Source organism: Lagenorhynchus albirostris, chromosome 10 (genome assembly GCF_949774975.1).
Source record: "Lagenorhynchus albirostris chromosome 10, mLagAlb1.1, whole genome shotgun sequence".
Classification (NCBI taxonomy): Eukaryota; Metazoa; Chordata; class Mammalia; order Artiodactyla; family Delphinidae; genus Lagenorhynchus; species Lagenorhynchus albirostris.
In genome coordinates, this window is record NC_083104.1 from 43,472,053 (window position 1) to 43,488,893 (window position 16,841).

General features: G+C 41.6%; 1 protein-coding gene and 1 long non-coding RNA gene across 3 annotated transcripts in view; one reads left to right on the forward strand and one right to left on the reverse strand.

Annotated features, from left to right (window-relative positions):
• LOC132527110 (uncharacterized) overlaps window positions 1-16,841 on the reverse strand; it is a 195,374-nt gene that overhangs the window by 22,869 nt on the left and 155,664 nt on the right. The window lies entirely within an intron of this gene.
• MOBP (myelin associated oligodendrocyte basic protein) lies at window positions 6,513-16,123 on the forward strand. 2 transcript variants are annotated; one of them, XM_060164067.1, is made up of 3 exons: window positions 6,513-6,718; window positions 7,026-7,315; window positions 16,010-16,123. In XM_060164067.1, the coding sequence occupies exons 1-2, from the start codon at window positions 6,513-6,515 to the stop codon at window positions 7,279-7,281; spliced, it is 462 nt and encodes a 153-aa protein (XP_060020050.1). In that variant the 3' UTR covers window positions 7,282-7,315; window positions 16,010-16,123. The 2 variants fall into 2 exon arrangements, with proteins under 2 accessions (XP_060020050.1, XP_060020051.1); XM_060164068.1 differs by lacking the exon at window positions 7,026-7,315 and having other exon boundaries at window positions 16,010-16,049.

Genomic DNA, 16,841 nt, shown 5'->3' on the forward strand with positions numbered 1-16,841 from the left:
AGGTAGTATAGTTTGTGAAAACATCATGTAGTGTTTATAATGATTTGTTTTTAGCCACGAAAGTAAATAATGATGTCTTTACTTCATTAAGCATTTAATTAATGCTTAAATTAAATGTCATGTGAGATACATAAAACGTGTGTCTGAAGAAGTCAGTAGAATTAGGTCAAATGAATTTGAATGAATTCTTAGTGAAAGGAAAATGGAGTTTATGAAGCAAGTTATTTGTATTTGGTAGTGCTAGGTTCTTCACCTACTTTATTTTATTTAATACTATCAAAGCCCCTATGAGTTAAATGTTATTATTATTTTTTATTCCCCTCTGTTATGGACTGAATTCTTGTGTCTCCCAAAATTCATATGTTGAAATCTAATCCCCAGTGTGATGGTAGTTGGAGGTGGGACCTTTGGGAGGTGATTAGGTTATGAGGGTGGAGACCTCATGAATGGGATTAGTGCCCTTATTACAGAGACCCCAGAGAGCTCCCTCGCTCATTCCACCATCTATGAACCATGAAGTGGGCTCTCACCAGACACAGAATCTGCCAACACCTTCATCTGGGACTCCACAGCCTCCAGACTATGAGAAATAAATTTCTGTTATTCACAAGCTGCCCAATTTATGGTATTTTTTATAGCACCCAAACTGAGGCAGACACCCTCTTTTAGGTGAGAAAACTGAGTATATTAATTCAGAATTGTATTTGACTGTTTGTAGCTGAAATAATAGTGGTTTAAACAAGGTGTAAGTTTGTTTCTCCTGTAAAACGTGGTCAGTGTTCAAGGATCCAGGCCTAGAAACTCTGTCATCAAGGATTCAGGCTCCTCCAGCTTTGTGCTCCACCAAGTGGCTTTATCTGCAAGGTTGAGCTATGATCCAAAAATAAATCACTAGATTGTAGTTTGTGCCCAAGAATAAACTGCTAGATTGTAGCTTGTTCACATTCTTATCTTCCGTAGATAATTCCAAATTGTTTCTGGAAATACACAGTCTTTCAAAGCACACATGGAACATTTAAAAACGTTAACTGTGAAACATGAAGCTCAACCAATATCAGAGTCATTATCATACAGACCACTCTCTGACCAGAATGCCTTAAAATCAGAAGTCAATGTAATAAAAATAACTTCATACACTTGGAAATTTTACAACAGATTTTTAAAAGTAATTGATGAATCAAAGAAGAACTCATTCATATTTAAAATGAAAATTTTATATTAATATTGTGGTATTCAGCTGAAGTCGTATGAAAAAGTTATAGTCATAAATGCATATGTGAGAAGAGTTTGTCTCAAGAATACGTAAAAAGCACAAGAACATAAGCCTAAAGAAAACTGAAAAGAAGAAATAATAAATGCACTCAGAAATTAATGGACTAGGAAAAAAAAGAACAAAGACAAGCAGGAAACCCAAGAGCTTGTTTTTGAAAAGAATTGTAAAGTGGATAAGTTCTGGCAAGATTAATCAAGAAAATGAGAGAAGATGCAAATATATGATATAAACCATAAAGGGGGCTGCAACTATAAATTTATCACAGATTTTAAAAGCTATAGGAAAATGCTATGAGTGACATTATGTCTACAGCTATAAAACTTTATTTAAAAAATGAATGATTTTTCCAAGTATATAATTTGAAAAGTATGTAAGGTATGGTCTGACTTTTTATTAACTATATATTTACATGTAAATATTCTCAAGGCAAAAAATACGTTCAAATATTTTTATGTGGTTAACTATGAGATAAGAATTTTTATCATTTTCCTTCATCCAAGTTTTTAAATTCTCAACAGTGAATAAGGTCTTAAAACCTACTAAGGACTGGTGAGGGAGGGACAGAGGAAGCACCCATGGGTCACACTCCCCTCAGGACCCTGCCTGAGTTTACAGTGCAGCCCCCCCACTGTGAGCCTCGGTGCTCTGGCAGGAGGTGCTGGCCACCGTACTGTCCTGATGTCTCCACACGCCATCCTCTACCATTCCTTTCTTCAGGGAGCTGTTTCCCCAACTTTCAGTCTTTTTCACCCTGGGACATGGACCCATGCATTTCTGCAGCCTTATTCCAATCTTGGACCCAACTCCTGTTCCCCAAAGTCCAGGCTGGTCCCATCGCCTGGACACCTGCTCCCTAGAGAGGAGGGCTGAGCACAGGGAACTCAGACCATGTTGAGCCTGGTCAGACGGCACCAGATGCTGGAGTCACAGGGACCTGGGTTCAAATCCCTGTTCGCCTCTTACCGGCTCTTTGAACTTGGTCATATTCCTTACTTATCTCATCTTTAGTTTGTTGATGATAATGCCATATTAGAAAAATGAGGTAAAGTATATAAAACAACCACCATATAATAGGGCATCAGGAAGTGTGAATTATTTCTTCTGCCGTTAGTTATTTGCCTGTAGTTACAACTAATTTACTAGGAAGCCTGGTATGGTGGGAAAGGATGGCTCGTGTGTATGTTGCTATGGCTCAGCATGTGGACCTTAGCATTTCTAAACTGGGGCATGGTGTGGGGCAGAGTTGGAGGGGAGTATATATAACCAACTACAATGTACCCCAAACTAAACGCGGTACTTCTGCTACCACAGGCAATAGTAGCCAGAGCCTTTCCACTGACTGTTAACATTTTACTAAAGGAAGAGGGGAAATGCTATGTTAAAGCTGGGTGAATTTTCAGTTGGTTAATCTAGAAGAATGTCAGGGGTCCAGGGCAGAGAACTGCTTTTCCATTAGGGACACATGTGGTGAGTAACAAGCGGTTAGGCTGCTCCCTGCTGGACACAGTGGGCAAAGGCGGAGAGTAAGGAGAGTTGCCAGGGAATACTTTGAGAACTTTCCCCTGACATGCTGGGGAAGAGATGGCTGGGAGGGGGTCTAGATAGGCATAGAGTGGGCCCAGGCATCTTGTCAGGTGGGTGGGAATTGAGAATTCAGTCAGAGCAGAAATTTAGAGTCACAGGAGACTTAAAATCTCCCTCTTACCCCATGCCGGTCATTCATAAAAATTTGGGGCAAGTGCTAGATTTTCTGTTATTTGTGATGAGTGCCTGAACAATCTGGGGAAAGATGACCCCAGAAGGCTGGAGGAATGAGGGATGTCTGAGTTGCCTGTGAAACTGAGTAACATCATCTCCACGTGCCGGGAGGCTAAAGAAATGACTCCTGCTGCTTAGTCCTGGAGTGTTTCATTTCATTATTTCCCACGGGAGCAGAAACTTGAGCTGGACTTTGCCACATGTGCAGGGTTTGGTAGGGCTTCGGCAGATCTTTAGGGTCGTAATTGCAATGAATCAGATCCTAAAAATCAATTTTAGTTTCTCATTGGTCTAAAAATGCTTGTTTGTACAAAGCGTTTTTTTATTTGTTTGTTTTTTTTATATATATATATACTGCTGACCATCTCCTCCTCCTGCAAATTTGCAGATTTCTCTTCTTAGAGTCTGCTACTCCTCCCACCTCCCTGGCTGCCCCTGCTGCTCCTTCTTCCCTAGCTCTTCTTCCTGGAGCTTGAAGGTAGGCCCACTACTCCTCCTGGGAACCTTCCCTGGCCTGGCTCCTCACTCAGCTCACACCCAGTACATCCACTCCCAAGGTTGTGCCTCTTCCATGAGGTGAAGGACCCTCGAGCCGACAGCTCTAGCTCCTGAGTTTCGGATGCCCATTTCCACATGGATGTCATGAGTGCCTTAAATTCATGATATCCCAGACCAATGAGATGATCTCCCTCCCTCTCATCTATTCAGACTCCTGATCAGCTGATGGCATGACCACACTCCCAGTCACAAGGGCTAGATCCTTCGCAGTGATGGGTAGCTCCTGTGTTACCTCATCACCTGTGTCCTGGCACTGTCACCTCTCCCACACTGCCCTGAAGACCGGGTGGGCTCTCAGGTGGACTGCAATTCACCCTTCTGTATCTTTGCTTAGGAATCAACTGTTCCCAGTCCTCCACAAACCCTTATCTCTGCTGTCCAAATCTCAGGGCCAGATGTTTCTACCCATGTTTTACCTGCTTCCCCAGCCCAATGTATCGCCCCGCTCTTGTGGACTCTCCGTGCCATTGTCTCAGCACATTCTCACGTTCCACAGCATCCCTTCCTTGTATTGCACTTACTAACATTTATGCAACATTCCTCCATCTACAAGATGTCAGCAGGATGTTTAGCTGATCCATCCCCTCAGTCTCCTCAGAGACTTGTACGTGTTTGGGGTCAATAGGTAGGTTTTGTGGCCATGAGTACACCATGCGCATCCTTGCCCATCTTCCCAGCTGGTGGATACTTTTCTTGAGGATGGGACTAAACATGATTCAGCTTTGCATCCCCTACAGAGCCTGAGCACTGTGTCTGGTACAACCTAAACATATCATAAATGCTGAAGTGGATGCTTGAAGGTAACCCTATTAATAATTTAGTATTTATTGTACCTTGAAGAACTCTAACATTAAAAGTTTTGGATAAAGCAGATGAGCCTATAAGAGAAACTGAGACAGAAGGGCTAGAGATGGAGGAGGGAATCTAGGAGAACATGGAGTGACAGAACAGGGAAGCATTTACATGGAGAGAGAGATCGAGCAAGAAGACGCTGGTCTGGCAGCATGGAGGTCTTTATGAGAAACACGTGTCTTTGGGAGGTAGGAACAGAAGCCTGATTGGAGTGCACTGAGGGGGAGGAGACGTAGAAATGGAGAAAGAGAGTGTTGATAACTTCTCAAGAACATTGCCTATAAAAGTTAGGAGTTATAGAGAGGAAAAGAGACATGAAAGTGAGATTCAGAGAGGATTCTCTTTCAAAATGGGATATTTATGAGTATGATTAAGAGCTTCTGAAGTAGGGAGGACTTTCTGAACTCAAATATAAAACCCTGAGTAAGAACTAGGAAACTTAATTACATAAAAATTAATTTTTTGCATGATAAAAGCAGGTGAAACATTGGGAAACAGCATTTGCAACATAACAGGTGTAACACATAATATGGACTCTACAGACTGAGGTGCAAAAGGTTGTATTTTCTTCTCATAACTACACTCAACTTGCTCCTCAGCCCTCACTTCTATCTGTAGCAGAAGACAACCCTATCAAAAAACAAAAAAGTTACACAACATTATAAATCAACTATACTTCAATAAAAAACAATAGAAACCAACCAACCAACAAAAAATCAAAATATCCCCTCAGAGTAACTTAGTTGTTTTTAATGTATTCATCCTTAAAACCCAGATCATCTTCTCTGTCTTCAAAGAATCCATCCCCTTTTCATGGTTTCCTTTATCTTTATACATACTTCTGTTGGTCGATGTCACCGTGTCTTGTAATTGTATACTGCACGTCTGTGTGTACAACTTGACCTTGAGTTTGTTGAGGGGGGGACATTCTCAGTGGCCGGTATATGCACATTACCTGTGTATATTTGTAGACTCTTGTTGGTTAATAGTCATTTAAGTACCCTGTGTGCTTCAGTGTTTTGGAGTGTTAGGTAGGACTATCTCTGCATGTGTCACGTTTCCACAAAGGATGTTGTAGTAATTAAGTTTTTACCCCCCTTTCAGAATATTTCAAGAATCAAAACTCTCTAGTCTCTCCTCTTCCTCCTCTTACTTTTCCTTTTTAACTGAGGTAAACAGTAAAATGCACAAAAATTAAGTGTAGAGCTCACTGAATTTTTACATATGTATACACCTGTGTAGTCATCTCCCAGATCAAGATCCAGAACATTTTCCGCCCCCAGCAGGCTCCCTCCTGCCTTTTCTTAGTCAGACCCCACCTCTTCCAAATACAACTATGTTCTGATTCCTAGCACCATGTACTAGACTAGTTTTGCCTGTTTTTGAACCTCATATAAATTGAATCATATAGCGTGTATTCCTTTGTGTTTGGCTTCTTTTGTTCGACATTATGTTTGTGAGATTCAAACATGTTGACCTGTGTCTTACAGTCTGTTCTTTCTCATTCTGGTGTAGTATTTCATTGTATGAATAGAGATTATGCTTTCAATAACAAAGCTTTCTTGGTTTTTTAGAGAAACGGCCATTCCTAAATCTAGAATATTATTTTGCCATAGATGTGTTTGGCTTTGTAATATTTTTTCCTGTCCTAAGTGGGTGGCTAATAAATAAGGGAAAAAAGAGTCCATTTTCAGAAAACATGATTTAAAAATAAAAATTAAACTCTTCCCTTATATTGCCTAGGTACAAACTCTTAGGTGTAAGATAGGCTACAGGGATGTATTTGTACAACACGGGGAATATAGCCAATATTTTGTAATAACTGTAAACGGAGTGTAACCTTTAAAAATTGTATGTAAATTTTAAAAAAAGAACAAACTCCTAATTGAGTTCATTTCCATAGAGCTGGGCAGGAAATTGACCTTCCAGATTCAGGATGGAGGATAGCCCTGAATGTTAACTTGGACCATGGGAGTAGCAGGGAGTGGGTTCCTTGAGTAGAAAGCTCCCTCACATGAATGTGCTGTTTTATGTCTCCCCACCTCCCCCCGCATCACTGATTTCCAGTGAGATGAGTCAGAAAGTGGTTAAGGAGGGCCCCAGACTCTCCAAGAACCAGAAGTTCTCGGAGCACTTCAGCATACATTGCTGCCCGCCGTTCACCTTCCTCAACTCCAAACGCGAGATTGTGGACCGCAAGTATAGCATCTGTAAAAGTGGCTGCTTCTACCAGAAGAAAGAGGAGGACTGGATCTGCTGTGCCTGCCAGAAGACCAGGTGAGTGGTCTGCGCTGCCACCTGGCGCCTGGGCTGGGCGTTGGCCTCTGTCTCTCAGCTCTGAGTTCCCCCTTCCTGCTCTACTCTGCGATGCTGGGGCTGAGGCTCTGCAAACTGCGCTTCCCCCAATCCCCTGACAGTCGGCTCCCCCGTTAGGCTCAGGCATTGGAAGGTACTGGAGGGAGACTGGAAGGTGGGGCGGGGGGAGGAGCAGGGCTGCCTTCCTATTTCCAGCTCCTGTCAGCATCCCTTAAAGCAACAGAGGAGAGCCATTGCTCCAGCCTCCAGCTTCTTTTGGCCCTCTCAGCACCAGCCGCCGCGCAACGTCCCCTCAGAGGCCCAAGCGCCAGCCAGCTGCACCCCCCGCGGTGGTCAGAGCACCAGCCAAGCCACGGTCCCCTCCGAGGTCCGAACGTCAGCCACGCCCCCGCCCAGAAGTCCGACCTCCACCAGCCAAGCAGCGTTCCCCTCAGAAGGCCAAGAAGCAGCCGCGCAGCAGCCCCCAGAAAGGGCCAGGCACCAGCCGTGGGGGGTCCCCCAACAAAGCCTCTAGGTTCTGGTAACACCACCTCTTCCCTTTTGCTCCCCAGCCCTAAGGTTAGTAGCTGCTTCCTGTGTTTACTAACAATAGGTTATCTCAGTGGCCCTCCTTCAGCCTCACCAAACCTGTGTAATCAGTTCCCTGCATTAAATCCCCTTGTTTGAAACACCTAGTGTGGCTTCTGTTTTCCACATAGCCACTGTTGGTACAATACTTCAGATGGCAGCACCAGTTGCTTCCTTTGTCTAGTAGGACTGGAAGTGATTAATTTATAAATTCAGAGTATGGACCACAGTAACAGATTGAATAAATGAGGTCCTCGATTCCTGTCCCTCAGAGAGAGAAGGAATGGTGGCTCTAAGGAGTATCTGTGTATGTGCAAAAGGAGAGGTTCAGCCAGTTCATCCACCCCTCCTCCCAACACACTTCATCTGATGTTAACTTCAGTGGCAAGATCATTCATTCAACAATCTTGACTGCATATGTATAGAGTTCCACATACTATGCTGGGGGATGGGAACGTGGCCAGAACAAGCCAGGTTGTTTGTGATCCACCAGAACCAAACAAGAGAATAGTTAGTCACAGTGTAGGGTTAAACGCTCTAATACTCTCATAATCAGTATGTGCATTGGGCTATGGAAGCCTGGAGAATGATTCTGCCTGTCTGGGGCTTCGAAGAAGTTAGGTTAGAATAAGTAGAGGATAAAAGGGGATGATGCCTGTAGAGAGAATAAGTGAGCCAAACAGCATATGTTCATCAGCTCCATCTTGGGAAGGTCAGCCTGTTTTTTTTTGTTTTTTTAAATAGACTTTACTTTTCAGAGCAGTTTTAGGTTCATATCATAGTTGAGCAGAAGGTACAGAGACTTCCCTTATACTCTCTGTCCACACACACGGCAGGCCAACTCTTTAGTCCTTTTAGTATTTGAAAATGAACCTGTTTTATAAGTTAACAATGGATATAAACTGTATTTGGGATTCTCATAAATACTCTGATGCTCAGAACCTGCATAGCACATAATAGTGCATGCATGTCTCATGATGTTTACAGATTTAGTATGTAGAAGAATCAACTGGGGAGCATGTTAAAATGCTCCCAGAGAACCTAATTCCTTGGGTCACTTGTGAGGTTCTAGGGATCTGCACTGTCAACAAGCAACCAACCCACCCCCAGTGTAGATCAGGTGAGGTTAATTTGGGAAGGAAGTAACAGACTGGTGAGTGACTGGTAAGTCACTAAAACTGTAATAGGAAGTTGTGCGTCAAGTTACCTGGTTGTTAATGTATGCCTTCCTGAGGGGCCTGAGTAATAAGGTCCTAGGACAGGTGAGCTTTGAAATATGGAAGTGGTTAGGAAATGTACAGAGCAGAGGAAATTAATTGTATATGAGGCATGACATCTATGGTGGTGGCTTCAAGCCCACAATCTCCAGTGAGCTATGTGATGGCTATTTGGGTGGCCGGGAGTTGAATGAACCAGGACATGGAAAGGAGATGGAAGACAATGAAAGCCAATTTCATCTGAGCCACAGATTTGTCTGGATTCAGCCTTGCTGAATTCACTTAAACTCAAGAGATATTTTAGTGTTGGTGTATTTTGACTCCCTCAGTTAACCATCCTCGGTGGGTATCAGGGAAGACACCTCTATAGTCTGTCACTGCCTCCTCAGCTGTCGTCCCTTCCCTGGGACCAAGGGACCTGACAGGCTCCATTCATAATGTCCCACGACATCACAGATGCACCATCTGAGCCCTTCCTACGATACTCATTCTCCCTTCTCAGGTTCCCCAAGGTCCTAAGGTAATGCATTAGAGACATTGCTTCGCCATGCTGTATGCGCTATGCATACATACTCTATTGACACTAAGTGACTGTCCTAAATCAAAGGGGTGGGAGGAAGATTAATGGGAAGAAATTCACTCTCAAGCAGAGCTACTAAATTACATGTGAAGAAAGGGTCAAAAAAGTTTTCCTGAAGCAGGCTTGCTTTCTGAAATGGTGCCATTCTTGAGGTCTGACCCTTTGAGGTCAAACAATTTTGACAAAGGACTTTTGTGTCCTTAGTAATTCCCTTGGATACATCTTTTCAAAAACCAGTGAATATTTAAATCTTAGGATCCAATAGGTATGATTCCTTGCATCCTGATTGAACATGCCAGCATTCTCATATTTGATGGAAAGAAACCATGGCATCTCCCTTTTAGTTTGTTTTACTCTCAGTTCTTCAAGGTTTTAGTATTTCACAGGTCATCCCGGCCTTTAGGGTTAAGACGTGTTTCCGGAGCTGAGACTCTTCTGGCTCCTTTGTGCTCTGCTTTCAGGAGCTAAGATCTGTGGTTTTCTGAAAACTTCTGTGGCTGCGGCTTTGAGTGACTAATTTGGGGCCAGTCACACATATGTGAGCAGTACTGTGTGTGCCTTTGATGTGTTCTTTCACAGCGTTGTCTTGTACAAACTGCGCCCTGCACACAAGAAGCCTGGAGGCCCAATCTATTTCCACATGTATTTTCAAGCCTGGTCATCGAGACCACGTGTACAGCACTGCACCAAACTCTGGGCAATCAGGGGGAATGATGTATGCCCCTGGTCCCGCTGCTCAGATGGTATTTATGAGTGGCCCATCTCTCAGTGATGCTGCTGTTCCCCTGAGTAACAACCCTGAGCTCGGGAGTTAGCCCACAGTCAGTGGTCGCACCTGTATATAGTTTTCGGTTTGTTGGCAATGACCAGGACTGCCAAAGGAAAATGCAATTATAAACATTTACATACTTGACAAGCTAGGATTTACTTCAGAAGAGTGCCAACCCATGAGCAATTACTGTGAGGGGTCCGAGAGTATGCACTAACAGACCCAGGCTCCGGGGCCAGCTGCTAAGTTTCAGGCTCTTAGATAGAGGTAGTCTGCCTGCTTTTCAGGTCTGCACACCCAAACTTATTCCAGACACTTTCTATGATGCGACTTGTCCTCCTTTTGTCTTCCTGATGCCAAGAGGTACATTCTGCATTTTCACCTTCCAGAAAACCAGAGAGAACTCTCTTTCTTTGTGCAGGATTGGGTAAACTAGCCCTTCCACTTCCCTTGATTTTTCCATCTTGGTCTTCTTTATGAGTCCTTCCTTTTCTGGCAACACTTCACCTTGGGATCCTCTAGGGTTTTATTCTGAGCCCTCTCCTTGATTTTGCCTTCTGTTTTTTTTTTTTTTAATTATTTATTTTTAAAATTTTTATTAGAGTATACTTGATTTACAATGTTGCATTTGTTTCTGCTGCACAGCAAAGTGAATCAGTTATACATATACATATATCCCCTCTTTTTTAGATTCTTTTCCCATATAGGCCATTACAGAGTCTCTTATGGTTTTATGGGTTTTTTCAGTTGTAAATATATATACACATTTTTAATATTCTTTTCCATTATGGTTTATAACAGGATATTCAGTATAGTTCCCTATGCTATACAGTAGGATCTTGTTGTTTATCCATTCTAAATGTAATAGTTTGCATCTACCAACCCCAACTCCCAGTCCCTCCCTCTCCCTTCCCCCCTCCGCCTTGGCAACCACAAGTCTATTCTCTATGTCTATGAGTCTGTTTATGTTTTGTAGATAGGTTTGTTTGTGCCGTATTTTAGATGCCACATTAAGTGATATCATATGATATTTGTATCTCCCTTTCTGACTTACTTCACTTAGTATGATACTCTCTAGTTGCATCCATGTTGCTGCAAATGGCATTATTTCATTCTTTTTTTATGGCTGAGTAGTATTCCATTGTATATATGCACCACATCTTCTTTATCCATTCATCTGTCGATGGGCATTAGGTTGTTTCCATGTTTTGGCTATTGTGAACAGTGCTGCTATGAACATAGGGGTGCATGTATCTTTCTGAAGTATAATTTTGTCCAGGTATATTCCCAGGGATGGGATTGCTGGATCATATGGTAATTCTATTTTTAGTTTTCTGAGGAACCTCCATACTGTTTTCCATAGTGGCTGTACCAACTTAACATTCCCACCAACAGTGTAGGAGTGTTCCCTTTTCTCCACATCTTCTCCAGCATTTGTTATTTGTAGACTTTTCTTATGGTTTTAAACGTGACCGGCATGGTGATGACCTTTAAACCTTATTCCAGCCCTGGCATTAAACTCATATATGGGCTTGATTGCCCAGCAGATCAACATGGATGTTATCAAACTCAACTCATCTCCACTTGACTTCTTTCCCATGAACACTCGCTCTTCCTCTTATCAACAACCTCAGCAAATAACACCACAGCCCCTCTAATCAGCCCTACTGGAAACCTAAGCCCCACCCTGACTTCCAACCTCTTGAGATACACACATGCCTGCCAATTCTACTTTCTAGAATTTTTTTTGTTTTTTTACCATAACTTAAAGTACATTAAGAGCTGATGGGAAAGGGTGCAGAAGTGAGGGTGAGATTGGAAACAAAGGAGAGGGGATGGAGATCGTGGATAGAGTGAGAGAAGTAAGGCTCCTTCATAGTACGTGTGGAGGGACAGGCCACTGATGGGAACAGGAAAAGCCGTTTGGTTTTGCAAAATAGAGACCCATTAAATGGTCGTTAAGGGGACTTCCCTGGCAGTCCAGTGGTTAAGACTCTGTGCTTCCAGTGCAGGGGGTGTGGGTTCGATCCCTGGTTGGGGAACTAAGATCCCACATGCCTCGCAGCCAAAAAAATACATAAATAATTAAAAAAATTTTAAAACATTTAAAAAAGGATGAAGGCAAGTCATACCCCGAGGATGAAAGAGCTGGAGGTCTGAGAAGGTTAGGGTAGGTTTAGAACAGGCCGTGAGGCTGTGCTGAAGGCTTGCTGAGCTCTGCCTGATGGAGCTGCATATGAACCATCTGTTCTTTCAAAGTTTATTCTCCAATGAGGGAAACAAATTGCCGTCTCTGAAATCACCAGTGGAATCATCCAACTCCACATCAACCGTCTGCTTTTCTTCCAGCTTGCTTTGTTAAGTGTGCCCACAGCAACTGTTCTTAAACTTCACCAGGTGCTTCTGGTACTCTGAGCCCTGGCTTTTCCTTCTCCATCCATCAGATTCCTTTTTTCTTCCCTGGTATTTTGATTTAAAAAATGTTTCAAGTTATCATCATTTATTTATTAATTTAAATTATTTCCTTATGAATTATTCAATTTATTTAAAGTAAAAAAACAAATCGAAACAGTTTACCAATTTCTCTCCCCCTGCACCCCTGCCTCTGTTCTCTGTATCTATGAGCTTGTTTTTCATTTGTTTGTTTATTTAGATTCCAGATATAGAAGAGATCCTATGGTGTTTATCTTTCCCTGGCTTATGTTACTTAGCACAATGCCCTCGAGGTCCATCCATGTTGTTGCAGATGGCAAGGTTCCATTCTTTTTTATGGATGAATAATAGTTCGTTGTATGTGTGTGTGTGTGTATATATATATATATATATATATATATATATATACACACACATATATATCTATATCTATCTCACAGTTTCTTTATTCACTTGTCCACTGATGGACACTTGTTTCCATATCTTGGCTATTATAAATAATGCTGAAATGAACATGAGGGTGCATATATCTTTTAAAGTTAATGTTTTCATTTTCTTTGCATAAATACACAGGAGTGGAATTGCTGGACCATATGGTAGTTCTATTTTTAATTTTTTGAGGAACCTCCATACTGTTTTTCACAGTGGCTGCACCAATTTACATTCCCCTCAACAGAGCACAAGGGTTTTCTTTTCTCTACATCCTCACCAACACTTACTATTTCTTGTCTTTCTGATAATAGACATTTTAACAGGTGTGAGGTGATATCTCATTGTGGTTTTGATTTGCATTTCCCTGATGATTAGTGATGTTGAGCATCTTTTCATGTACCAGTTGACCATATGTGTCTTCTTTGGAAAAATGTCTATTCAGACTCGTTCTTTCTTCACTTTCCTCCCTCTCCAAATTAGAAACCATGGCCCAACATTTTAATCTCTCTCAAAAATACCTTACATTCCCCTACCCTTTGAATATCTATCTCATATTCTTGGGAAAACCTCCAGCCTTGTATGAAGCCAACCATCTGCCTTCACCCTGTTTCCAGGCAGTTTTGAGCATTACTGGGAAAAAACACACAGCAGGGCAGTAGGAGTTGGGTGGAAAGCAGGATTACGGTGATTATATCACTAAGCGCTGTTTTCTTTTGGGAAGTCATAGTTCAGTTACCTGCATTCGGATAAAGGAGAAAGCCACAGACCATGACACAAAAAGTGTCACGTATGTTTGTGTAATACACAAGGCACATACATACACACACACGCACGCATACATATATCAGGTTTACATGCATGCAGTAGAATTCAACATTTTCAGCAAACAGTTCTATGCACAGAGTCATGTAACCACCACCGCAATCAAAATATAGAATACTTTCATCAACTTCCAAATTTCCCTCATACTTCCCCTTTGAAGTCAGTCCCCAAGCTCCTGACAACCACTGATCTGTTTTCTGTCCCTATAGTTTTGTCTTGTCTAGAATGTCACATAAATGGAATCATACAGTATGTACCCTTTTGAGTCTGGCTTCTTTCACTTAGCATAATGCATTTGAGATCGAACCACGTTGTTGTTGCATGAATCAGTAGTTCTTTCACTTTTATTGCTGAGTAGTATTCCACTGTATGCACGAACCTATCAGAATTTTCCATTCACGAGTTGAAGGATATTTAGGTTGTTTCCAGTTTTTGGTAATTATGAATAAAGCTTCTGTAAACATTCATGTGATTGTAAGTTTGCTTTTCTTTGAGTAAATAACTAGAACTGGTATTGCTGGGACATATGGAAGGTGTATGTTTAAATAAATATAAAACTGCTAAATTGTTCTCCAAAGTGGTTGCACTACTAGCAAAGTGGTTGTATTCCTACTAGCAAAGTGGGATGCTCTGAATTCTTGTCAGCATTTGGTACTGTCAGCTTTAAAAATTTAACCATTCTAATATTGTGTGTTGTGGTACCTCACTGTAGTTTTAATTTTGTTTTTTTCTGTTGACTAATGATGTTCTTTTAATGAGCTTATATATCATCCACCAAAGACATTTATTGGTGAAGTGTGTGCTCAATCTTTTGCCCACTTAAAAAAGTGGGTTATTTAATTATTATTGTGTTTTGAGAGTTTAAAAATATATATCTGGATATAAGTCCTTTATCAAACACATGTTTTGCAAGTATTTTCTCCCAGCCTGTGGTTTGCTTTCTCATTTTCTTAATAGTGTCTTGTGAAGAACCAAAGTTTTAAACTTTGGCAAAGTTCAATTTATCAATTTTTTCTTTTATATATCATGTTTTTTGTATTGTATGTGTGCTTTTTGGATTGTATGGAAGAGTTCTTTGCCTAACCCAAGATCACAAAGATTTTCTCCTGGAAATTTGAAATTTTAAGTTTCACATTTATGTTATCTATTTTGAGTTAATTTTTTGGTAAATGGTGTGAGATATGGATTGAGGTTCCATTTTTTTTTGCATATGGATATCTAATAGTTCCAGCACAACTTGTTGAAAAGATTCTCCACTGAATTACTTTTGCAATTTTGTCAAAAATCAGTTGACCATAATGTGTGAGTTTATTTCTGGACTTTCTATTCTGTTTCACTAATTTATATATCTTTTCTTTCATCAACTTGATTACTATAGCCTTACAGTAAGTGTTAAAATCAGTTTAGTGTAAATTCTCCAACACGGTTTTTTATTTTTGAAATTGTCTTTGGCTCTTCTAGTTCCTCCACTTTTCCATAGAAATCTTAGTGTCAGTGTGTGAATTTCGACAATATATCCTGGTGAGATTGAATGGGATTATGTCAAGTTTATAAGTCAGCATGGGGAGAACTGTACATGCTATATCTCCCCATTCATTTAAGTGCTTTTTGTTTTGCAGTTTTCAGCATACAGATCACATACATATTTTGTTTGCTTTATACTTAAGCATTTCATGCTTTTAGGTACTATTAAAAATAGTACTTTTTCAATTTCAGTTGTTCACTGCCAATATATAAAAACATATTGATCATGTACCCTGTGATCTTGCTAAACTCGCTTATTCTAGCTTTTTTTGGGGGTAGACTCTGGGATTTTCTACACTGATAATCATGTTGTCTGTAAATAGAGACAGTTTTATTTTTTCATTTCTGATCTGTATGTCTAGTTTTTGTATATGGTTTAAGCTGCTATTTCACTTAGAACATTTTCTTTTTAGAAAAATATTTTAACAATATTAAGTCCTCGCCAAATTGGCTTTTTGAATCATTAAAAGGAGTTAGAGCGGCTTCCCTCGTGGTCCAGTGGTTACGACTCGAGCTTCCACAGCAGGGGGCACGGACTCGATCCCTGGTCAGGGAACTAAGATCCCATATGCTGTGCGGTGCAGCCAAAATATATTAAAAAAAAAAAAAAAGAAAGAAAGAAAGAGAAAAAGGAAACAAAAGCAATAATTACTGTACATAAAAACAGAAGATATTTTAAAGAATATCTTTCCTAGGCTCAGGCCGGAAAAAAAAAATTATCATATTATTTTGGCCAGATATTTCCAGAATTGAGAAGTTTCCAGAATTGAGATTTTAAGGCTGAGTTTAGCAGAAGAGTAATAACCGCAAAGGTAGTCTATAAATTTATAATTCTATTAACTGAGCATGGAGAAAGAGCACATCACTTAGCAACGCTGGGGATTTTTATGTTTCTCTTTGTAAACCAGATTGAAAAAGAGGACCAAGCCGACCCCTCGGAAGAAGTGATGGAGGAGTTTCAAGTGAATGGACGGCCTCAGCTCCCGGACTCACTGCTTCTCAACCCACGTGCCCTGGGACAGGTTATCTGGCTTTGAATATGATGCAGGGGCACACACCTGCTGATGCGGCCACAGCCGATGCCCATAGTCCCCATGGCGCGGGGGCCACCGGGCAGCCTGCCTGGAGGTGAGAGGGGACACGTCTGTGTGTTATACTCCAGGCGGTGGGTCCTAGCAGCAGCCCTCAGGCTCCAGAGCTCTTTTGGTCTCAGCTACAGACCTTTCTCCCCCAGGATGTGCACAGGCCTCCAGGATCTTTGGCTCAGGATGGCTCCAGTGCCAGCCCATGTGTTGTCTTCCAACCTCTAGTCCCCTCCATCCCGCATCCTGTTGCCTAGTCTGACTTTTAACCTTTGACCTCTTTCTTTGTAATTAATCCTCTACCTGGGTTCCTCTCTCCCCCTGTGTCCTTTGGTTTCCATTTGACCTCCTTAATCAGTCCTCTGTACTAGCTCACAGTCTGAGGCACAGCTGGCTTTGGGGAAGATCCAAGTTCTTTTGTAATAAGATATTAGGCTACCAAATGGTCCAGAGATGCAAGGAGATTCCCAGGGAGGGTAGGAGCTGTCTAACTCCACATGTCAGAGGCAGTGGATGTGCTGTGTCAGGAGCTGAGAGGAAAGTCATGAGGAAGGAGCTCTCTCCCACTCCCAGGCCCCTGTCTCCAGCCTCACACAGGGATTTGGGAGTGTCTCCAACTGATCCTCACCCCGGTGAGAGCAAACCCTCTTACCAACCC

What these genes read in the sequence shown, in the direction of transcription:
- MOBP (XM_060164067.1), top strand. Translation starts at nt 6,513, where the DNA reads ATGAGTCAGAAAGTGGTTAAGGAGGGCCCCAGACTCTCCAAGAACCAG. An exon ending in TGTGCCTGCCAGAAGACCAG is followed by an intron (nt 6,719 to 7,025) that starts GTGAGTGGTCTG and finishes TGGCCCTCTCAG; the next exon opens with CACCAGCCGCCGCGCAACGT.